At 47.3% G+C, this 24,732-nt stretch overlaps 1 protein-coding gene across 1 annotated transcript in view; it reads left to right on the top strand.

Moving 5' to 3' along the window:
- The window catches only part of MAD1L1 (mitotic arrest deficient 1 like 1), a 384,548-nt gene extending 360,954 nt beyond the window's left edge, over positions 1-23,594 (top strand). Inside the window, 1 exon segment of the mRNA XM_086622170.1 lies at positions 23,408-23,594. Within this exon segment, the coding sequence (XP_086478296.1) occupies positions 23,408-23,566 (159 nt within the window). The 3' untranslated portion in view covers positions 23,567-23,594.
- Positions 23,595-24,732: the final 1,138 nt, after the last annotated feature.

Below are 24,732 nucleotides of genomic sequence, written 5' to 3'. Positions count from 1 at the left end.
TACAGCAAATATTCCTCTATTTTACAAACTGAAAAACCGAGGAACAGCATGTGTACGAGGCAGCACGGCATGTGCAGGAACATATCTTCATTTGAATCACGTTGGGCATCACCTCTGGGCATTGCTGCTCACCGGGTACAGTCCTGTGGCTGGTGCAGAAGGTGCCTCCTGACTGGCTCTGCGTCGTTCTTCGTACCACACCTTCCTGATACCTTGACCTTTGTGGAAATGGAGAGGCATTTACAAATGGGTAAGACAGCAGTGGAAGGTGGCCACATGGCCATGTGCTGCCCCATTGATGGCTCACGCTGCTCCAAGATCCTGGGTGTCTCTTGGCACCAGCGTGTTGAGTTTTTCTGTCCTCAGCCTCGTTAGTGTTACGGTGTGTACCAGCAGCATCACAGGAACCCAGGGCAAAGGGGACTTCTAGGCCATCTACATCTGATGTGGCTTGCAAATAACTGTGTTTGGATTATTTGGATTGCCGTTGTGCTGTCAGGGAAGCCCCTTCCCCTGGCGCCCTGCACTGTTCCAGATACACAGCTGAAGAGCAGGGGAACCAGAGGCTCATCTTTTGAAACGTGTCTCAAAGGTTCCTGTTCTCATTTCCAACCTAACAGAAGCGTCTGCAGGCAGGTGGCTGTTCGGGACTGGGAGCTGTGCTGTTCCGACTGTACCAGCCGGGAGAGTGAAGCTGCAGATGGTTTCGTCGCACGCCACAGGCTGTCTTGAGCCTGGAGTTGTGTGCTGCTCTTTTCACCTTGACAGCGCTCTCACGGAGGGACCATTAGTATGGGTGGCGAGTCAGCGGGAAATAAAATTGTCCTGCCCTTAACAAGCTGGCCCCACCTGACCTTGAAGACGTTATTTTGTTTCCTGGATGTTTTAAATTAAGTGGTATCTCGACTAAGGTGGTTACATATAAATTGGTTGGGATAAGGCTTGCTTGAGCGGAACATGCCCAGCCAGTGCCTGTTAACTCCCCGGTGCCACATCCCATGCCTGCCATCCTGTTCACCAACGCAGGATTCCTCCAGATAGTGCATTTTCTCCTTATTTTTCCTCACTCTGCCCCTCTCTGTAGCATAAGAATACAGGCCAGCCTGCTTCGACAGGCGTGCCGTGCACGAAGCTTGGGGTCCTGAGTTTACTCCGTTTTGATGACGTGTGGGTAAGCAGGACCCAGGGCAAGAGACTGCAGGAGGGAGCTATGCTTAGGAGGAGATATTTGCACAGGTCCTCCATGGTACATGTTGCCTGCTCTATTTGTTTCTATACCTTGAGCTCATCTCTAACACTGAGACCACATACAGGAACATTTCTGCAGGTTGCAGAAAGAACTAATTTGTGGTTTCTTCTTCATCATCCAGAGGACCGAATATCCCTGAGATGTTACTGGCCTGTTTTCTAAAGGATGCTTCACAGGAAAGCATTCCTAGAAAAGTTATCTACCTTGTTGTTATTCATGCCAGAATGTTGGGGCAATCTTACTTTTCTTCCACCGTGCAGCTGATCAGTGCATGGAGCTGTGCTTGCAGCTTCAGCGGCTCACCGTTGTTTGTTAGCAATTAAAAAATAACAATTGGTGGAGTCATCGGTGCAGCTGGTGACATCAAAGCCTCAGACACAACCAGAGGTTTTCATGTCTCTCTTTTTCAGCTGCAAGAGCAACGGAATAACCGTGTTCTCATTGCTGCTCTGAGCCCATCAGAGACATCGGTGGGAGAAATTGGAGTGCTGCATTGCTCCGGTCTGTCTTTTACGCTGAGAGATGCTGAACATGTCAATAAACAGAAAACAAGGAGGGCGTGTGTTCAGAAGCACTCCAGGCTTTGGGCTAAGTATTTCTAGAGAGTTTGCTAGGAACAAAAATCTAACTGAAATCAATGGCAGCATATCTGCTACTTAATGGCAAGCCGATACGGCGCGGCACTGGAGTACAGCGTGTTCTCACCTGCCTCTGTGCTAAGTGGACAGGCTGCTGTGAGCTGATCCAGATGAGAAGCGTGCGTGTGAATTATACCCTCCGGAAGAGAGGCAGCGATCCCGCTAGCTAAGCCTACATTGGAGTGAAAAGGCTGCAACCTCCTGGCCGGTCTGAGCTGGGGAAGAGGTGTTTGCAGCCACTTTTGGTGCGTATCAGTAGCAGTGGTGTGTGCAGAAGGAAATAAGGGCTATTCATCTCCCAGATAGATATGGCACTTCAGTGGAAGATGGGGTTGAATTTTCTGGCAGATCCTCTCGCTGCCGGCAGCACCTCCGCAACGTCCGGACTGAGCTGGAGCAGCTGTTTTTCATCCAAGCACTTATCTTACCCAGGCGCTGGGCTCTTTGAGTGATGGCTACGCTCATCTTTAACGTAGATGTAGGGCTGGTTGTCAACGTATTGTTGAGAGTGAGTTGTAGGCATCTCCCAGGCTCCCTTGGTCTGACATTATTGCTGTATTAGGAGGGAAAAAGAGGATAAAAATCTGCAGCAGCTCTGGCAGCCTTGGGAGATGGAACAATTGTCCGTCACAACCTGGTCATTATCTGTCTGAGCTTGGAGTCAGCTTAATGCCGTTTGGATCGCTGCTGCCAGGTGTTTGGGCCAGCCAAGGATGGAGAGACCACAGACGGAGACAGGCTGGGCTAGATAGTGTCCTGGTGTTGGTGGCTGCATGGTCCCAACGCTATCTCTGTGTGATACGCTGACTTTTAAGATGGAGAGTGACAGCAGAGGTGAGGTGGTGCTGCAGCACTTTTACGGATGGTCCTCTGTAAAGAAAGATTAGAAGCAAGCTGGTGGTAAGTTATGCAGCAAGTCCATGTTATGGTTGAGAGTCAGTATTCAGCACTGGGGACACGTGGAGAAGGTTCAGGTGTCTGAGTTAGCATCCAAGTTAGCTTCAGGTGCAGCCAATGCTTTCAGGACATCTGTTTGCATAGCTGAGCCAAATTCTGTGAAGATGGTCATCATATCTGCCACCAACCTAGGCAGCCCCTGCTATGGACCTTGAAAATTTGTCAAGGGTTTGGGTTTTTGCTTCTGTAATGCATGCTGGCAAGCTGTGGCAGGAGAATGTGCTTGAATCCGGGCTGAACTAAACGCTGAATGAATTGATGAGTTGATTTGCTATCCTGTCTCGTTCCAGCTATTGAGATTTTGCAGATCCCACAGCCAAATGAAGGGTCGTTGCAGTGATGGTGAGGGATAAGCCAGGACACTGTGCTGCCATTGTTAGTATTCAACTGGAGTCGTGCAAGATCAGAACTCTAATCTCTCGTTCGCGCGATTCAACCGTTGTAGGTTATCAGGGAATCAAGGTGACCTCTAAAGCAGGGAGACCGCGTGGTGTGTATCTCTAGCTCTGCAACTCCAAAGACAGAGACCGGTTGCATTGCACGGTGGAGCTGGTGTCAGCGTACTCGTCCTGCAAGTGGGCATCGGCATGTTTGGAAGGTCCAGTAGGTCCATCAGTCTTCAGGAAGGAGAGAGAGGGGAAGCTGTGACCTCTTTCTAATAGAAGTAAGAGTCCTGCTATCATTTGTGTCCTGCCAGCTGCTTTCCCCACTGAACTGGCCTACCTGGACCCTCTGATGGAGCAGCAACTCTTTCCTTACACCTAGGAGCTCCTTTTTAGCAGCTCCCCATGCAGCCCGGCTGTCATGGCTTTCAGTCTTCTCATCCTGAAATGCTCTTACAATGGTCCTGGATTTCCCTGGGAGAAATTCCTCATATTTCTCCGCGCACTCAACAGGAGTGTCAGCATCCGCATCATTTCTTACGGCTCCAAGACTGCCTTCCTCCGGGAACCTGCCTGCACCAAAGTCCCTGGCACAGTTTGAGCTGCAGTTTTGTCTGATCCTTTTAAGAGTTGGGAATGGCTGTTTTGATGTCTGATATCTGTGAACATGAAAGGCTCCTTTCCCTCTAACTGTGCATTGGGCAGGGCAATGCCTGTCTCTCCTAATCAAAAATGTAATCAAAGATCTCACTTCTCGTAAAAAATGTATTAAAAAAGAAGAAACGATGCAGCATATTTCTATTGGCTTCGCTGCTGGTTTGCTCTGGTTTCTACTTCTGTGCTGCCTTTCACAAAAGAACCCCCACCTCAACTTTCCCCGTGTCTTGAGAGGTTTAATTGCAAAACGTTGAGCTTTGAAAACAAAACAAAACAAAAAAAATCATTGTATTTGATTCAAGTGAAATATCGATTGTCCTTGAGTTCCCGCACCGCAGATATTGGCGGCGTTTTGTCAGCGCAAAGAGTGAGTAGAAAGATCACAGGAAGGAAATAAATATTCCAACTGGAAGGAGAAGCAGCTGAGTTAGGAAAAGAGCTGTGCCCCATCGCTCCCTCTCCCGCAGCTGCTTCTTAATAAATGGTCTGTTGACCTGATGTTAACGTTCCCAGTTTACAGTAAGCAGCATTTCCCTTAAACAAGATCCTGATAAAGTGAAGCGAGGGAATAGAGGGGGTGGAGAGCAGATTTGCAAAACATGCTGGAGTGAGAAAGTTGGAACATACCGTGTGTGTCTTGGGAGTGGGAACATGCCTCAGTGTGTGAATAAATATATAATGTATAGACATATGCTCTCGCTTCTCAGAAACAGAGTTTTCTGAGTAGTCCCAGATTGTGCTGCTTTCAGCAGCGTGGCAAAGGAAAAGGCAGGGCTCTTGCGCATGGAATGTCGGGGCTGGGGATTGAGGGGTCCGATGGAGCATCCTCGTTCCCCAGAAGAGAGACTGGTCACGGAGAGGGGGCTTGGGTGTCACTGGGCCAGCGTGCGAGGAGCGAGCAGGCTGTCTGGAGAGACACAATGTGCTCGGGTTTGCTCATTTTCGTCTCACAGGCGAGGGCTGATACCTCGCTAATGGAGATCAGATTTTCATACAAATTCGGTTGAGAAGAGCGAGCACGGGAAGAGGAATCAGATAAGTGTTAGCACAAAGTTATTTGTTAAATGGATTTTTTTATTGTTTTCCCTGAAGCCTGCACAGAGCTGTTGTCCTCTTTTAAATTCCTTTTCTGGCATTTGTTCCCCTTTTCACAGCCTCCACAATTCTCCCATTCAAGTCGAAAAAGCCACCTCCGAAAGACCAGTGTAACATTAGCAGAAATTATTAGCAGCAGTGATTTCAATATTCAAATGGACATAATATTTAGTAATAGACTGGGAGTTGTATAAATAGAGTATGAATGCCTAGTAATGAATCATATCAATAATTTTCACATACAGACTATGCCTTACATTTCTCAAAGGCCTTTACAAACACCAATTGATTCTCACAGCATGCCTGCTTGGTGGAGGAGTTGTTATTAGTTCTAGTGGAGGGTGAGGATATTGAGATGCAGAGAAATGATGCTGCTTGTGTAGTTCATGCTGGGACCCAAAGCGGGGAATAAACTCAGAAGCTCCTGACTCCTGGGTCTTAAATCGTGGGAACACGCAGCTGTGTATGATTTCTTTGACGTGGCTGGGAGCAGGGATCCTCATGGGTCGTGGCATGAGGAAAATGGTCTTTTTGGCAGACGCCAAAGTCTGGGGCTGAAGGGATGTAAAGGCAGGAGTAATGCATAGTGAATGGCAGAACTGGTCTCGATGGTGCTGATCTTTAAGCTTATAGTCAGGAGTAGCACCCATGCCCCACATAGGTGGGGGCTCGGGGGGTTTTTGACCTATGGAAACATGGTTTTCCATGCAGAAAAGTGGCAGTTAATGCAGACATACTCCAGAAAGAGAAAGGAGCATCTTCAATCCCGCTGAGCTTTGTAACTCCCACCCGCCTTAGTCAAGGAGGGTAATAGCTGAGAAGTACCTGAAATACGGGAAGTCTCTTTTCTAGCCTAGCATCCCACTCAGCATTCACCACGTTGCCTATCTCTATTTTACTGTTGGCCTTCTTAATTCTGCAGTAAATTGTTCCAGCCTTTAACGTCTCTCCCGGTGACCCAGGGATGCAGTCAGTGATGGAGATCTTCTTCAGAGGAAAGAGGCAGGTTACATAGCACATGCCTCAAATAAGGGAAACCTAATTTATCTTTTGCCCTCATTTTGTACTGAATTCGCCAAGGCTGACTCACTGCCCAGGAGAAGAGGACATGCTCTCAACTTGTATAAAAACATGACATGGTACTTCTAGCCTTTTTTTTTTATTTAAACACATTTTATTTTGACATCTTACTTGCTGTTTTGAGTGACACTGTGCACTAAGAAGTTGTCTTTAAGCTGGCCACAGTGGCACTTGGCTTTTTATTCTGAGAGGTTACATCATTTCCGAACCCATCAGAGTGTTAAGAGTCCTTTAAATTGGCAGAACAACATGCACTACGCTGCACTTGTCTGTGTTGAATTTCTTCTGCCATAGCATTGCCCAATGACCCAAATTTCACAGGTCCTCCCAGTCTCTCACAGTTCTCCACACTCCTGACCTACCCAAGTCATTTTGCCATCTTGTTGTCTTTTCTGTCTCCTAAGTCATCAATCATTGGGCTGCAACTATCAATTCTTGTCATCAAGTTGCCACTCTCCTCCCCAGACCTTCATGGAGGTTGGCAGGAGACCAAGGGTAGAAGGATCATCCAGGTTCCTCTGGAGCTGAGAGGCAAAGGAGGGATGGGCAACCCAAAGCAACATCTCTCCAGAGCTTAATTGCTGAGCCCCAACCCCAGTTCAGCAAACTCCCACCACTCTTCGTACAGGAACCAGAGACAGAAGGTGTCAACCTGGGACCTGAGTCAAATTTTACACCTTAGGCCTGTGGCCTTTGCAAAGAGCATGTGCGTTTCTCAGCGCTGACTCGCAGAGCCAAGTTTTAGCTGTCAAGCTTGAAGGACTCTTTTGACAAGCTTATTGAGCAACTTTGTTGTCTCATCTTCCAGGTGAGACTTGGCCACATCTATTCTTTTAAATCCTTTTTTCCCTTACCTCCTTGTCAATTTTTAATTCAACATGAAGTTTTACCTTTCACTGCCCAGTTTCTAAGATACTTTAATACTCTTTTTTAATGATCTTTACTTGAAGCTTTTTGATGTCTGTCTAAATAGTATTTGTAGTTTCATTAACTCTTTCAGAGAAGAACATATATATTAGTGTTGATGACCTTCCTCTACTACGCTCTTCCAGACAAATTATGTTATATTCCCCTAGGCTCTACCTCAGGTATTTTGTTCTGTGAACTGTCTAGCATGTTTAAGGAATATTTTTTTTTTTTCCCTTCTTAAGAAAAAGAAAGAAAAAGGAAAACATAGCAACGCCAGCATGGCAACAGCAGCTGCTGCACAAAAGGAAAATAGGCAAACAGACTTCCGAAACATGTATTCACTGTTAAGCTATTTTTACTGGTTGGTGAGTGTGTGGGAGTATTATAACAAAATAAGTGAGAAAATAGCTTACAAATAATTCATAAGAAACTTTAGATGAGAACATATCTTAATGACTTCAGGCTCCTAGCTAGCCCTTATGCCATATGAATATCCACATGCACAAACTTAAAGGTCACCTTTGATCTACGCTATTTATATATTGCAAATTTGTCCGTAGACACATATATAAAATTCCGTAAAATAAATAACGTCAATGGAGCATTAAGGTTAAATAACTAGGGACTAAAAAGTAAAGAATTGTGCATCCCTGCACAGTGACTTAAGAATAAATCCATCTCATTACGTCCGCCTCTGCCTTCGCACCGAGCAGCAGAGGTTTCCTGGCCGTGCACAGCGGAGGGGCCCGGCAGCCGCGTGTTTCTGGAGGACTCGCAGGAGCTGTACGTGGCTCCCGGCTCCGCTGCCGACCTGCTGCGTGGCCCTGGGCCCTTCGTGTCGCTTCTCGTGGGACCTGTTTCCCCATTCACCTTTTGTCTGTTTGGAGCACACAGGCAGGGACCTCCAGCACAGAAGCACTCATGTTCGCATCTCTGGGCAGAGCTCAGCCGCAGGTGGGACCACGTATATGGTGAAAAGGGACCAAATGAGAACGGATAGCATCTTCCCTGATTAGCCTGAGAAACGTTACGCTTCACCGTCCCCTCCCCAAGATGCCCACTCTCACTGCAGAGCGGTAAACTGGGGGAAGTCTTTAACTAAATTCCAAATAATTCATTGAGAACTTGAGAGAAGCAGCCTCAAAAGCATTGAGCTTTGCAGTTGCAGCCTGATCTGTTGTGCTGCGTGAGCCCTTTTTTCGGCTGCGATATGATCCATGGGAGGCTGAAGACAAACACAGGCTCTTCAGTCTCCTCCGCAATCCCGATGCTTTTATTGGCACTGAGAGAAACACAGCTCAGCCCTCTGCAGCCAAAACTAGATTCGTTTGCCTTTAGAAACAAAACAAATCTGTTTTCCTGCTTAAATAAAGTCATTTGCAGGGTCCTGTTGTGGGAACGATGTGTCAGCTCTTCCTGAATGGAGCAGTCAGTAGGATGAATAGGTTGGTTGTTGGGCTGGAACAGCCCTCTGCACACTGAAGGGCCCTTCCCAAGACAGACTGAGCCCTCGCTCCGGGACTGCGCCCGCAGCCGGCGCGGGATGGCTGCAGGTGCCTCTCCCCATCACTGCGGGCTTTATTGCGGGCAGCCCCTTTCTGCACCGTTCCGCGGAGTTTGCGGTTGATTTATCACAGAACGTTATTAATGCCACATCTCCCGCGTTCCCTTCCAGCCCCGTGGTTTGAGAAAGCTCCGTTTTCTACAGCAGAGGGGGCAGATGGGACTCCAGCGGCGAGTCCTTCGCGTGGTTCTGCGTTGCCTTGCAGACGTAGGAAGCCCGTTTCTTCTTGTCTCTCAATCTCGGGTAATGCTGGTGCTTCCCTGCCCTTCAGAGGTGTGACAAGAAATGACCAGCTGATGTTTTTAATTCTCCTCACTGCTGTAGACTTACTTGTTCTGGAAGGTTTTGTGTGTAATGGGTAGGGAAGGAGGTTGGTGAAGTTCTCCAGATGATATCGGGAATGAGGAAGCAGCAGCTAAAGTGGTTTGGTTCCCTCTGAGGCTTTTTTTTTCAAATGAGGTTGAAAACAAGCAAGTGAAATGCAATGCTTAGGAGCACTTTGTTTGTAAGATTCTTTCTGTTTTAAATTACTTCATTTAAGCATCTTTGTCTGTGAAACCTCCAAGGAAACATCCGCTTGTTTTGTCATCTGCATCTTCTGCTTTTGGGTGGTTTTTACACAAGAAAGAACGTGAGTATCATGTACATTTATATATACACAAATAAATGTTACTTGAATTGTAAAATACAGGCTGGTTGAGCAGGACAGAGGTCAGTGATCAAAAATAAACCCGCCACCTTAGTTGGGGCACGCTCTGTATTATGGCACTCATTGTTTGCTGAGGTCTTTTCCTGTGGCCTTCTGTAACATCTGAATATATATTAACACTGTTTCTACAACGTATTTAAAGCATAAATAGCCTAGATTCAAGGCATTTGAAGAAATACTTCTTGACTCTTTTGCTGTTTTGTTTGTATTTTTAGCTTGTGAAAACAATTCTCAAGAGCATTGTTAGGTGTATCATAGCAGGAACACCTCTGGGCGCGCTGGGGAAGGTGTGAAAGCAGATTTCGAGAGCTTTTATTTTCACACCATGTTTCAGTTCTGTAGTGATAAATGTTTCTGGAGTACAAACCTGGGGCCCCTCCCCTTGCAGGTCTTGCTCCTTGAAACGTAAAAAGGTTTTTTCAATTTCAAGAGTTCGCTTGCAGTAGGGTTGTGTCACCCTTAGCCAGTAACAGCTGATCAGCTGCATGGCAAGCAGCACAAAGATGAGTCTGCTGTTGATCTGAGCAGCTGATGGCATTAGAGAGGCAGGATTCGTATGGGACCTGTGGCAGAGAGGAAAGGTAATGGCATAGCATGGGAAAAAATGAGGGAGGAACAGATCTTTTAGGCAATTCTGCATTGGCAGTTGGCCTATGGCTCAAGACAAGCCCGATATTCTCTACCAGAATCTTTCACTGTGCTTTCCTGGCTGTGTGCTGGATAATTCCCATGTCCTTCTACGGGTGGGATGAATGCTGCTGAGTGCGGACAGCTGGGAGAGAAGCATTTGGAGTCCCCTGAAAATCATCTCGAATCAGGGCAGGACTTTAACCTTGTGGGTGTAGGAGAGGAAAAATGTGTTCCTGCTCCTTGTATGCAGCGTCCTGGATCTTCCTCTGTCCCTGCAGGTGGAACCAGCCCGTGCAGGCACATGCCTGGCTTTAAAAGCCCTGTTTCATTACATGCCCAGCTAGTAGGTGCTCCCTTCGGCCAGACACAGAGCATTCTGTAGGGTGAGTGAATGTTAGACAGTGGCTTTATTGCTGCAGTGTCGTAACCACAGACAGCCCAATTGTTTCAAATGGGCCTTAGCCACTATGTTCAGATTTGATTAAGAACTTTTTGAAAGATAGAAGCATTTAGAGCTAAGGGTTGGCTCCAGCCTTAGTTATTTACATCAGGATGGGGGGGATAAAATCTTTTATTAGTGTCACTATTTAAATATTTTGGCTCCCTATTCCAATATTGTGGCAAGAAGGAACCATATGTGTTCCTAGAAAGAGAGCCTCGTACAGCCGTTAATCAGGAGAGGATCTATTAATGTATTAACATTCAGAATAATGAGCAAAAGCAGCACACACTGGAGAGACTAACACAGATCTTTAGTCTGCGGTTTTCAAATGTTTGGAAAATGTTATGTTCCTCCATCTTTCTAAAGCTGATTTTCTGCCAAAAGAAGTTCTCTTCTGCTGTTAATTTTAGAAAGGTTACATCTATTTACAAAAGCAAACATAAGCATGAAGTGACGAAAACCAGGAGGACGTGGGGAATAACAGGCTCCCAGGCTGCGGAGTTCATGGGGGAAGCTGATCTGGCAGGGAAACTTGTAGGCATGTCCTTTCCTTTCCATACCGTTATGCAGAGTGGGGGACGTGTTTGGAGAAGATATGAAGCCCAAGATCCATACGAACTCCCCACCACCACCTTTCTCCAGAAGGCAATGGACGGCATATGTGTGTGTCTGCAGATGGCTACTGGGCTTTAGGGACGATTGCCAAAGACTTGGCACAGGAAAAGGGCAAATTTTAAAGAGCTTGAGAGTGGGAGAGATTGCCGGTTGAGCAGCTTGGTTGCCTCGAGGTCATTGCTAATTAGCAGCATCTTGCCTAAAGAAGTGAACGTTACATTTGAGCGCTGCTATGAAAACCGATGACGCTGTTTCCCCTTTGCATCCCATGCTACTGCCTGCTTTTGCTGTGGCATCTGGAGCACACTGCGCAAGGGGAGGGAAGAAAGCCTTCTTTAAGGATGTGGAAGGATGCTGAAGTGATAGCGGAGCTCAGATGAGAGAGGCTGGAGCATGACAGCTGTTACTGGATCATGCAAAAAGCCTGCCAGCAAAAATGCATCAATTTGTGTGATAGCCGGGTGTCTTGTCTTCTGTTTTCATAATTGCATACATGGTGTCTGCATAAATCTTCCCCCCTCCCTTGCACCTCCAGCAAAAGGAGCTGACTGGCGGATGGCAGCACATCAGTGGGAGAACACCAGCAGGAAGAGACAACCAGTCAGATGTGTGTCAGATGGGGAGGGCCAGGGCCCGAGGCGGGTTCCTCGGAGGTTGCTCGAACATGGTGCATTCACTAAAGAGGAAACCTCTCCTTTTCCCTGCGGGAAGAGGAGCATGTTCATCCAGACATGAGAACCAGCAGTGCTGTCTTGCCATGTTCTTCAGGAGGTTAGTGCCAAATGACAGCACAGGCAGCAACAGCAGAAGCTTTCAGCAAATGCATCGTAGCCCAAAGGTCTGAGCGTCGCCTCGAGGGACACAATGGAATTTCTTTTCCTTTTTCACTGAATACTGAAAATCTTCCTCTTTATTCACTCTTCAGCTGCAACCTCGGTCTCTTCAGTTGTGAGCTTCCTTCTTACGGCTAGATTAGATCTGCCCAAGGAGAGATGGTTTCACACTGGGTTTACCATTAAAAGCCCATTTCTTGAAATCAGAGTATACGCAACCTGCACAGTCAGTTGATTGGCTTCGTTACTGTCTTGGTGTTCAGTTCTTCCTGCCCGTGAACTACCCATCTGGTTGGGTAACTCCACAAATACAGCTACTTGTAACTGCCAGCTCCATGCACTCAAAAGTCTTGAAGTTGAGAAAGAAATGGTGAAATCTGTGAAATTATGACATCTTCTACCCCAGTATAAATCTTGAATTGTGGCTGTAGATCTGAGAAATGTGCTTCCCCACAGCAGATTTTTGAGCTTTTCAGGGTTAAGACTTGTTCTTGAAGACACAAGAAAAATGTTTTGTGTGTTCAAAACCAACTTTCCTTTCCTTCTTTGACTTTCTGCGAAGTGACAACTCATGCTCACTTTGGTCCTGTTGACAGTCGTGCTGATGACAGCGATTTCAAATGAAGAAAAATGAAGAAAATGTGAGCCAGCAAAAAAGCAAGAGCAGTAAAAGCACCTTCCTCGACTCACGCTAAGACTGTGAAATTTGGTTATTGATGTTGCAACAGTAACTTACGTTATTTCCAAAGCCAACACTGAAATTCCACCTTGGCAGATCGTAACTATAAGCGAGTCACACAGTCTTGTAGGAAGAGGTAATTATTGACCAGTTCTTCCTGCTCCCAGTTGAGTGGTGGCTTTGGTCTCCGTAGCGCTGACTGTAGTGCGGAGCACTGGCTCTGCGCAGTGGTGACTAATGTGTCACCAATTTCCTTGATGTAAGGCTTAAACTTGCATTTTAGCCCAGGGTGCCAGACTATGACAAACAAGAACTAGAAGAGGGTAATGAATAAACATGGTGAGAATTTCAGCTGTGATCTGCCATCAGGTCCATCTGTTACTCCTTCCCCCACAAGCCTTGCAAACTCAATGAGCCGGGAACAGGCATGCTCCATATACTGTCCCATCCTTCAGCCGAGTATCCAAGGTCTAATTGTCTGCTTGTCGTTAAGTTTATTACTTATGGTCTCTTGAGCCGTTATTGGTCACAGGATCTTCTCGTTCAGTTCTTTAGCCTTCCGTCTGCCCCGCTTATGACAAGACTTCCAGAAGGATACCAAAAAGATGAGGATAAACATATTAATCACATGCTGGTGTCTGCTGTATCGTGGAGTAGCGGTCGCTCCGGTGAGACATGCCTCGCAGGCGTGTGTAATCTGCTTATTTAACCGTTCCCAGCCTCCTGCACTCACCCTCCATCTCTTGCAAAACTAGATACCCAGCTCCTGGTCAAGGTGGCTCTTTTCCAGCTAGTGAGTCCTGAAGTCCATGTGACCTCTATGCACCCTGTGTCATGTGCAGTTGGAGTGAGTCTTGGGTTTTCTTGCTTCTTTGGTCTAAGCCGGAGAAGGGAAAACAGGCCCCTGGCAGGGGCACGATGCAGAAGCAGCTGAGCCGAGGAACGGCGCGTGCCTGAGGTGAGTCAGCGAGCGGTGAAGGCTCCAGCAAGTTCTGCCTGGTGGTGAGCGGTGGTTCGCTCTGGGGAGCGGATGCCTATCTCCCAGGCAACACGGCAGCTTGCAAAAAGTTGCCATCAAAATTCACTGTGGTTCCAGCCGTCTCTCGTCGATGCAGGGTTTTGCAAGCTTAGCTGCTCATGTTCTCTTGTAGACCTCATGCTCACAGCTGCGGTTCACAAGTGGAGTATCTCTCCGCTTTGGGAACCAGCCCATCTTAATTAAAGCCCACACAGATGATTTTTTTTTTTTGCATTTCTCCCATAGGTGCTTCTTTCTCGTGTTCCAGAAAGTCCATGTTCTTGGTTTTCTGCTCCTGCGTTGCTTCCAGCTCTCCTTCCAGCAAGGGAGATGGAGAGACGTGATAAGCAACTTGGCTGGTTAGTGAGATGAGTTCACTGTCTAAATGAGGGATTCTTGTGTGCTGGATTCATTTCTCAGTCCCCGGTGTCTCCCCCAAGTTGTCTGTCTGCTTCTGGCTCTCCTGGGAGAGAAGTTTGGGACCTGGTTTGAGATGAATCTAGTTTTCCCTTTGTGCCAAGCCACCGTGCTCATCAGGAGCAGGCGCAGCCCAGAAACTGCCTGTGGATGGCAGGGCTGGAGAGCTCCGTGAGGCTGTGATTTTGGCTGGGAAAACCGAACTTGAATAACACCCAGTCCTAGCCTTGCAGGCTACAACTGCAGAGTCATTTCAGAGAAAGTAACGGGAGATTTTTCTCTCCCTAATTTATGTCTCTCCTGCATATGGCTTCTATGGAGTTGCTAATGCTACAGACAGATGGGTTGGCATTTTACTAGACAGAACACATGGGCTAGATGTTGTTAATGCTTGTTAGCTACTCACTCTGCAGCTTGACCAGTCCAATACGGTCACCTCACAGATGGTTGGGAAGCTGCAGCCTGGGTGCTGGAGCGGTCCAGCTCTGCAGCGCGTGGTTGCGACAGCAGTTGGGATAACGTGCGTTTGGCTGCTTTTTCTGAAGGGCTTCGTTCTTGGTCAGAGATACCTGTGGCCGGGGGATCAGCACGACATCCCCATATGTCAAGGAAAGACACTGATTTGTAAAGATCCTGATGAGCCTTTTGTTGAGGTATTGGCTTTAGAGGCTTAATTTCATAGTCTGGCTTCTTCTAGGATGGGCTTGGAAAAATTCTGTGAGCCCTGTGCCTTGCTCTCATCTACGCTCTTTCATGGTTGATGTTTATAAACGTATTTGGTGGTGAACAATATTTAGCAGTTCCTGAGGCCTGTTAGAAAGTTGAAATTTAGGATCTCAAGCTCTAACTTACGGCTGCCAGTATTAGTTTAGAGTGGACATCTCATGCAATTTTCCTTTCTCTGTGATGCGAATAGTCTGCTGTGATTTACTCTCACCAGTCTTGTGTTCAGCTGAACCGTTTCTAGGTATCACCTCAACAAATCTCCGCAGGGTGAATCTCCTTGATAGTTGGTTTGGAGATCTCCATCAGAATCTGTGAATGCAAAAGTAGATGCTATGGGTGAATCATTTATGTTACTCTCTTCTCTCTTTGACAATACTGATGTTCAATTTACGGCGTAATGGTGGGAGGCTGAATGCATCCTGCAGATGAGACGGGGAATTTTAGTTTCAATACTTGTCCTTTAAAACTCTCAAAGCACTTTTGGAAAATGCATGGGTATTAATCCGCACTGAGCAGTAGTTCTTCAAACCTATGATTTAAATTGGATATATTTGTCTCTGTCTGTCCTGAACTGTTGAATAACATTAATGCACCCTGATAATAGCTGTCACATTTTACCCCAGGGGTTGCTCCTCAGTGATAGGTGAAATCACAGCAGTTCAAAGACCTGTCTTACAGGATGAAAAGCTCTATAGGAATATTCAGATATAAAATAGTAATAGTATGAATCAAAAAATATGCTTCCTTTATTTTAAAGGCTTTGATCTTATTTTTATGGTATCACATTTGACAGTCTAAAGGGCATTAACCTGTAGGAGAAACCTTTTGAGAGAAGATGCTGACTTGCCCTCCACTGCGCAGAGCACCGTCCCCCAGGATTAATACCAACCGGTTTCCCCCATCAAGAGGGGTGCAGGCGCTTCAGCACATGTGCTTGCTCTTTTTTACATTTTTCATCTCTTTACATCGGGTGCAGGAGAGCTCACATAGATCAAAACACGTAGCTGTGGGGAGAAACTCACTGCTACGCCATACGCCCCGCTCCGTGTTTCTTTGGTGCTGAGCTGGTGCAGCATCCAGGACCCCATCGCTTCTGTCGCCCGTGCGCGCAGTGCCTGGGTCGTGTTCCTGATTAAGATGGAAGTATACGAGCTGACCTCTCGCGCAGAAGACGTTGTGGGGTCGTGGTTCATCTCAACGTTGAATAATAAGAAAGAGAAAGGAAATGTTTGCTATAAATCTCGGTGCACGCAGGGCTGTTTCTCACTCGTCCCACCTCAGCTTTCAATTTTCTTCTTGGCATTGCCAGGCGCTCGCTTTTGTTTGTTCAGCAGCTAAAAGCAGCTTTTTCATTACATTTCCTGGAAGGCCCTTTACAGGCATCCATCCCTCTCTGCCTCATAAATTCACTTTATATAGCAAGCTGGCAACACGGAGGTCAGAGGTCTTGGCAAGAAGCAATTATTATAAAGAAGTACTCTTCCTCTTTTGGGTTACAAAGAGGATATTAAAGCGAGAAAAACTTCGCTGCAGATGAGGAATGGTCATTTGTGAATGGTAGATGACTTGATTGATGAAGAGCTGCACATCCTGCAGGAGCCACCTTGGGCAGGTATCTTGTTAGGCCAGCTGAAACCTGCCCGTTACCACGAGAAAAGAAGGAAACCAGTAAACAGTTTGCTAAATAACCTCATAAATATTTCCAGCCGTAAGCACATCTTGTGGTACAATTTGGGGTTTTGTTTTTTTAATATTTCTCTAATTTTAAATGAACAGCCTCTAATTAAAGTGATTTAGTGGCTACCTGGGGACCTGGTATTTGAGCAGCGCATGTTGCTTAGGAGAGATTGATTGGTGAGGCGTAACTCAATTGGGGGATTTTGATAATGATATCATCACCCAAGAGAGCCAAGTTTGAGCAATTAGATCTCAAAACCCTCATGTTTGGGTTGTTAGAACTTCAGCAGTCGGTTTCCACATGTACGCGCGCGCACACACACACACACATGCTTCCTCTGGATATTTCCTGGGCACTCCAGTTTTTTGGCTGTTTCTGTCCAGAGTGACTGTAGTGGTTGGTGATCCATCAGCTCTGCAGACCTGGGGAGAGGGTGCCAGCCCGCTCAGCATCTGTACATCCCTCCTCAACATCTGCATGTGGACAAGGCGGCCTTTGACATTTAGAAAAATCTCAGCATCCAAAGCAAGAGGCAGAAACAAAAGGATTTTCTCGTTTAAAGGTCAGAGCAGGCGGCGTCTTAAAAGATATTTTCAAATAGGTTTGTTGGGCTGTGACAGGGTTTATGTGTATTAATGGGTGCCAAGGGAGGTGGTGGGTGCTGCAGGGAAGGCGTCAGGGGGAGGCCAGGGGCCGTCGGGACCACCAGTGTGCTCAAGGCACGTGGTGGCAGAGGCTTTGTGGTGCACACAGTGATGGTGCTGTGGAGGTGTCGGGAGGTGATCAGACACCATGGCTAACCCTGAGGACTTCTGCTGATGGAGGAAGGTGTTGGGGAAGAGGGAGTGACTGTCCCATGTGAAGAGCAGATCTGAGAGATTCAAATGATGAAGGCAAATTGCCAAAAGGATCAATGTGGTGAGGAGATGTGCATAACCCATGTCAGAGTAGGCTTGAAGGTGGAATGAGGAACACAAGGACAAAAGAAATGGCAGTGAGGACTGGGGCAGGGAGAGGAAAGTATGGCCACAGCACGGTTCATCACACCAGAGGCCTGTGGACCTGAACGGAGCAAGGAGAGGCACTGCATGGAGTCTTGGTTGTGAAGCCGTGGTGCCCCTTCGCTCAGCACGCACAGGGCTGTTTGCTGTGCGTATTCAGAACAGTTGTGCGTAGAGACGCAGCACGGACAGTGATTTATGGAAGGAGCATAGCAGATGAGATGGAGCCTCCTCGATACATTCGCTGGATAAATGTCACTGGGCAATGATTCACTTGCTTGTTTTGACCCCTAATACATCTTAGCCTTGAAAAGTACCATCTACCATAGAGCATGGCCGAGCAGCATCTGCAAAGCAAAGGCTTGTGACTGTGCCAAGGGGTGGAAAGCTACTCCAGCAGCCCTGCCAAAGCCCTAGACTTCACCCTTCCTCACGCTGAGGAGATGTTAGAACTGGGGTTCCCGAGCTGAGGCACAACTCTCTCACCTGCTGCGCCTGGCACAAAGCTCCACCGTCACTGCTGCCAGCTCGCCAAAACCCATTTGGGAGCTCCACCTCTGTCACTTGGGGATGTGTGTTTGAAGATGCAGAAGCACACGTCCTCTGTGGATCGCACCCCGGAGGGCAGTTGTGCTTTCTTGGTGTGGGAATGTGAGGTAGAATATCCCTACTTTAAGCTGAAATCTTAGAATCATAGAACAGCCCAGGCTGGAAGGGACCTTAAAAGATTATCTAGTCTCACCTTTCATGGAAAAGGAAGCCTAGATGAGATTATCGGGTTGTATTGAATGCCGAAGCCCTCTTTTCCCTTTTTCTGCATTTCTACGCTGTGTATTCTCATGATACCACATCCTCATGTCACTCTTCTCCTTGAGATATGCAACCACCCTCTTTTCAATCTTATTCCAAAGTCTGAAGGTCTACAGGACATTAGGTCTTACGGTCAACCAGTATTTTTCAAGGAGCATCCTTTGCTTGATTAAAGTCACACTGCATGCCAGTTTATAGGTGATGGCACTTTTGGAGCCAGAGTGGGGGCATCTGTTGTTTTTAGCTACCAAAACATGTCAGAGAGAAGAGGAGAAGGGCATACAAGAAACTGAAAATTGGTGTATCTAGTTCAGAGTGCACTTCTGAACCGTACGTTAGCTTGTAAATGACCGAAGGAGGCACTGCCACACTTTGGACATAGCTACCTCTCCGCTGGTGGAACAAACAGAGAAGTAAATGCTGGGACTTGGCTATCCTGTGCAATGGCAGCGTGGGGACAAGGAGCCATCTCAGTAGAACCAGTGCAGTCAGAAGCCCTGTATGTGTTACGTTGAAATGACAACAGTTGAGAGACCCTCCTTTATGTTCCATGCGTTGTGGCGTTACCAGCCTGTCCCGGCCAGCTGCAGGTCCGTCCCCTAGCAGGGACATTTGGGAATGCCTATTGCTCCTCCACATCTTCTGTGTTATCTGCTCCTTGCTGAGGAGGTCCCTGTTGGAAAGAACTCACTTTTCTACCACACTGGTGGTTATTTGAGAGACTTTTATATGTATATCTAAACTATAAAGCCTTGAATAATTTACCAATTTCCAGGGTTAAGAGGAAGATTTATGATGTTTCCTCTGGCAGGCGGCAGCTGATCTTGATTCTCATGGGAAAAAAAAAAATTGTACTAACAGCTCCTTTCTCTGAGCAGATCCAGGAGCAGCTACTGCAAGTTTATGTCGCCATGTGGTAAATAGACCTGTCGTCTTGTGTTTTACAATCTAGTGAAATCTGCCCGCTGATCTGATGGCTCTGTGGGGTAGTGCAGCCTGCGAGGAGAAAAACGGGGTGTCACCCTTCAAATCTATGGCAGGAGTCGCGTTCCCCCACCAGCAGAACGGAGCGTGCGGTAACACGGGACCAAGATTGATTTCCATTGCTTTCCTAGAAAGGGTCCCGATAGGCCTTAAATCAGACTGAACTGGCAACGGAGCTTAGCAAAAGCCGGAATCTTTTCCTTTTGCAAGTATTTGAGATCTGAATAAAACATAACATAGACCTGAATCTCAGTAGTTTGTTGAGCCAGGGAGATTTTTTTCCCATGAATTAGAAGAAACCAACATAGGTGTATGTAAAGAGTACCTGTGAGATGGGATTCTCATAGTGCTTAGCTTCAGCATCCTGGGCTGCTCTGTGCTCGGGGAAACCGGGGGGATGTGGGGGAATATTTGCATCTGTAGTGAAGCGCTGCACTTGGCTGTATCAGCACAATGGGGAAGGGGGGAGTGAAGTGTGGTGGTGGTCCCAAGAGTCTCCTCTGGCATTGACTCCTCTCTGCATTGACTGCGGGGCGCGTGGCAGTACTCACAGGCTCAGTTCTCCCTTCGACCCCGTGTATTGAGTTTGCCTCTAAATCTTGAGGCTTTTTCTTTCACGCTTGTTTTTAAAAGCCACGACACACGATAGCGCTGTAGCTCCGAGTAAGATGTGTCTGTAGCGTTGGGTGCAGAGCAGTTAGGGCCAAGTTTGAATATGCTCTGGTCTCCCTTGTGCCATTCCCACTCATGGACTGTCCCTGTGGATCAGTGACACTTGTTCAGGTTCCTCAGCTTCACATTTTCTTCCTAGATGGGTTTGGGTGGCTTTTGGCTTCATCTAAACTTTGGATTCTTAGGGATGAATCACTGGGGCGAATGGCAATTGCATTACGTGGAGTGTGTCACATGAATAGTTGGTATGTGCTGTCACCTGCAAGTTCTTGTTAGCAGCGGTTGTGTCCAGGAGTTCTACTTTGAGGGTTGAGGCTTTTTTTTAATTTAAAAAATTGATGGAAAAGGAGGCAGTCCTGGCTATGAACTGTGAAGAGAAGGACTCAAGCGCCCTTACAGCTTTGAACCATTGGAAATTTCAGCTTTGTGTCTTTCATCAATCCAGTTTTTAAAGTTGGAGTTGCAGATAGCATAGAATCATAGAATGGTTTGGGTTGTATGGGACCTTAAAAACACCCTTACTGTAAAAAATTTCTTCCTTAGATCTAATCAAAATCTCCCCTCTTTCAGTTTAAAGCCATTGCCCCTTGTCCTATCACTACATGCCCTTGTAAAAAGTCCCTCTCCAGATTTCTTGTCAGCCCCTTTAGGTACTGAAAGGCTGCTGGAAGGTCTCCCCAGAGCCTTCTCTTCTCCAGGCTGAACAACCCCAACTCTCTCAGCCTGTCTTCATAGGAGAGGTGCTCCAGCCCTCAGATCATCTTCGTGGCCTGCTCTGGACCTGCTCCAACAGCTCCATGTTCTTCTTGTGCTGGGGGCCCCAGAGCTGAACGCAGCACTGCAGGTAGGGTCTCACGAGAGCAGAGCAGAGGGGCAGAATCCCCTCCCTCAACCTGCTGGCCACGCTGCTTTTGATGCAGCCCTGGATACGGTTGGCTTTCTGGGCTGCCAGTGCACATTGTTGGCTCATGTTGAGCTTCTCATCAACAAACACTCCCAAGTCCTTCTCCTCAGGGCTGCTCTCAATCCATTCTCCACCCGAATATGCTCTGCACTGATCCAAACCAGTGTGAAACAACCAGACCCTGCAGCGTTCATTCAGCAGATCATCCCCTCCAGTGTCCTCCCCCTCCGTGCTCCCGCACACCCCTGCCTTGCCGTGATCCCCTGCTCACTCCCACGCTGCCCACCTCGGCACGTCCCTCTCTGCCTGCGGCTCGCCGAGCGCACCAAGCGGGATGCAGACTGACATTTGAAAAGAAATCCTGCCAATTAATGGGAACGTATTGCTATTATTTCGTATAATCACTTTATTTGTAAACCACATGCTGCAGAAGTATTCCTGCTGTTGAACTTGAAGCAACAAATCTATCTATATATCATGGTCTATACTACATTATGAACAGATGGGTGAAGAAAAAAAGGCAATAAAAACAAGTAATAAGAAGGGTAACAATGATAGCCATTTTAAAACACTCCCAGGAAAAAAAAAATAGTTTCTAAATTTTTTTAAAAGCAGTGTGAGATTAAATGAACTGAACTGCAAGTGCATCCGTCCTCAAAGTTCGCATGTAAACATGTCCCAGCAGAGGAAGGATTGCCTTTTTTCCAAGCGGTTGCCCTCTCGCCTTGTTCCTGTTACGGAAGAGATCATAAGAAACCTGGGTGAGATGTCTGGGGTTTGGAAGCTTTTTGGGGTTTTATTTTGATTTTTTGGAAGTTCCTGGGCAGAAGGAAACCATGGCAGGGAGGAAGGATGGTGCTTCCCTTGACCATCCAACCATGAGAGAAGCCACAATCCCATTGAACTCAATGGGGAATAACAGTCTTCTGAGGCACGTATTTGTTCACATAACTTTCTCTGAACATTATTCTTCTGCCTCTGCTGAAGGAGGAAACTTCGGTTATGAAGAACGGTGGAGAGAAATTACCATTAATCTCATAAAAAAGAAATTATTCAAATGCAGCCTTTCCCCGCGACGCCAGCGAGCTCCAAGTAGAGGAGAAATTTAAAACGTTTATGTTACTCCATTTCCAAGATCATAAACCACAAGCAAATGGTCTGGCACTGGATGCTAAATTTCTTAAGGAACTCGCTTTAATTAATTAAACTAGTAAACCAATTAATGGATTTACTTGTAAATTCTTAGAAAATTAATTCTGTGCCCAAAGAGTGTTTTAAATCTGCAAAGGAGGCAGTGTTTATTTCATGCAGAGCTTGGATTTCCATTTTAGAGGAATCCAATTCAGCGCTGACTTCGGAGACACAAGCAATGCATTCATCGTACTCGGACCTTCCTCCGAAACCGATGCTTCCCATCAGCCAAATCCAGGGAGGGGGGAATTTGCCAAACAAAACCTGTGCTGCTTTCGCAGCCCCCAGCCCCTATACGAACTCCTGGCTGTGCCACAGCCTCATTGCACCTCTGGCTTTCCATGGACTGCGGATGTACGGCCCTCCCTGTGCTTCCAACTGGCTTCTCCATCTGCCATCCCTGCCCTCTTCCTTCTTAGCCTCTTTAATCTGACCCGGTGGAACATCGGATGTGGAGAACGCGAGTCAGGTAGCTCTGGTAAGCAGCGGATTAAAGCACTGCACATCCTTTGGAGTTGCTGAAAAACAACCGAGCCGAAGTGGAGGAGATTTAAACTGAAACTAATTTACTTTTTCATGCAGAAACCTTGTTTAGATTCCCAGCCTGGCCCAGGGATGACAGGGGCATCCTTGGTACCTCGCACTCTTTGCAATCCAAAGTGGCACATACATGAAAAGTTCATAATCAAATGTATCCAGGCTCCTGAGAACATGAAACTAGAAACAAGTGGGTTCCCCATGGCTCTGGCACTTATTGCTTCCCTTCTCTCCCAGCAGGTAAAGCCATGTTTTCCCTTCACGTGGCAATCCTGCGCTCTGGCTTTTGGCATCCCTAGGTTGGGATGGGGGAGTCTGACCGCACTGTCCCGCCTCAACTCCAAGGGGAAGCAGAGCTGCAAAGTAATTAGGAATGGGAGCATTTTGAAGAGGAAAATGGCAGGGGAAAAAAATTAGCATTTGTGCTGTGATGTTTTTGCTGTTTATTAATAAACAAGCAGCTTTCGTGCCTCTGGGGGCAGGAGAGGCTTCAAGCTTTCCTTATTTCTCTTGCGTCGAGGGTTTTTTTGCTTGTTTTATATGTTACAGGAGATTTGTAATGTCTTCCCACGTGTTGAATTTCCTTATTTTCATGAGAGCATCTCTGGAATGATTCCTCTGGAGCTCTCGGCTGTGCGCTGCCGGGCTGATTTAAACAGCCAGAAATACTTCAGGGATGTGGCGTGGATCAGCAGCTTGTTGGGAAGGAGTCTTGTTAATTAGGAGCAGGTCTGCTTCCTCCTACAGAAGTGGAATGGCTTCAGGGATAAGTGTTTTTACGGAGAGAAAGCCCTCGCGTGTAGCTCCTGCCACCCGAGATTTGGGTGGTGATGGCAACGGTGACCCCGAGGTGGGCACCCTGGTTCCGCAGCCGTGTGCCAAACACCTGCTCTGAGGAACGTAACCTGTCTTCATTCCAGGCAGGTCTGCACCAAAGGCTTCAGGAGGACGACTCTAGCTGTCTCCTGCGTCGCAGGGGGTGAATTAAAACCCTGCTTTATTAATGGGCTTGTTCTTCTTTTCCCTCAGGCCTCCAGCTCCTCTGGTGGAAAAATGCAGCTTCTGGAAACCGAGTTCTCACGAACCATCCGGGAGCTCATCGAACTCCACCTGCTTCGCCAGGACAGCATCCCGGCCTTCCTCAGCGCCCTCACCCTCGACCTCTTCAGCCGCCAGACTATCGCTTAGCGTCCCACCACCAGCCAGGTGTGAAGAACTCCTGGGCAGGACACTTGAGGTAGCGAGGACAAATTCTCCCCTCCCACCCTTAGTTTGTGGTATTGGGTTGCTTCTGTTTTGCAGGGAACTCCTCCTTTCCCCTTCTTTCATGCTGGTTCCCAAATCCCATCAATTACCCTGAAAAGTGTCGTTTCCCTCCTGGGGGAGGGCAGGTCTAGCTCCATCCCAGGGCTCTCCTGTACCAAGACACAGTTCCTACCTTTGAACTGGGAAATATGTTCAGCACTGCCCAGGCTGTCTCAGAATCTCAGGAATATGGTGGGAACTGATGATTTGAGAAGCCACAGCGTCACCATTCCCAGCTTTTCCCGAAAGGTTCCCCCAAATCTGGGCCCCAGCAGGGAGATGAGCCTTGCAGCAGGCTAGTGCTTCCTGCCCTCATGGTTGTCCTCTCCCAGTGGGAGCCAAGAACTTGGTCCCTGAGGACAGGGACCTGGGGAAGGATCAGGGATGAGTAACAGGTTCTTTGTGGATACCTCCTGCTCTTGCAAACAGCTCATCGCTCAACAGGGTTGAAATTATTTTCAAGATATCCAGTTACCTGAGTCTGCCATCACTCAGCAGACAAGCACAAGCATAAATGGCCATTTGAAGACCCTGCACCTGTGTTGACACCTGTATGTTGTCTGATGTGCTCGGATGTTCCTCACCGAGACTCTTGGGCCCTTGGTTATCTCAGGACTCCGGAGGGTGGGAGGGAGTTGCTGCTGGTATCTGCTAACCTTGCTGGGGATCTCCTTCCTCTGCTCCTCCATGGCGGATGGAGCACCCCCTGAAGGGTGACATTTGGTGTTACAATGGACATAGCTCTTCTGTCGTAAGAATAAAGTGTCACTGCCCAAACTGGATGCATGACTCCTTTATTTGGGATACACACTGTGCTCCCCCTGCTCTCTCCCACATGTAAAGTGTGATTACAAATCGTCCATCGATGGTCTGATGCTGGGTCTGCTTTCAGAGGGGAGGACATCATTATCTCGTTTTTTCCAGGCAACTCTCATTCATGCTGTAAACCAGATTAGTTTGTTATGAACTTTTGTGTATATTGATTTTCATAGATTCATAGATTCATAGATTCATAGATTTCTAGGTTGGAAAAGACCTTAGAGATCATC

Source organism: Tauraco erythrolophus, chromosome 17 (assembly GCF_009769465.1).
Source record: "Tauraco erythrolophus isolate bTauEry1 chromosome 17, bTauEry1.pri, whole genome shotgun sequence".
NCBI classification, from domain to species: Eukaryota; Metazoa; Chordata; class Aves; order Musophagiformes; family Musophagidae; genus Tauraco; species Tauraco erythrolophus.
This window is presented reverse-complemented; position numbering and strand designations above follow the sequence as displayed.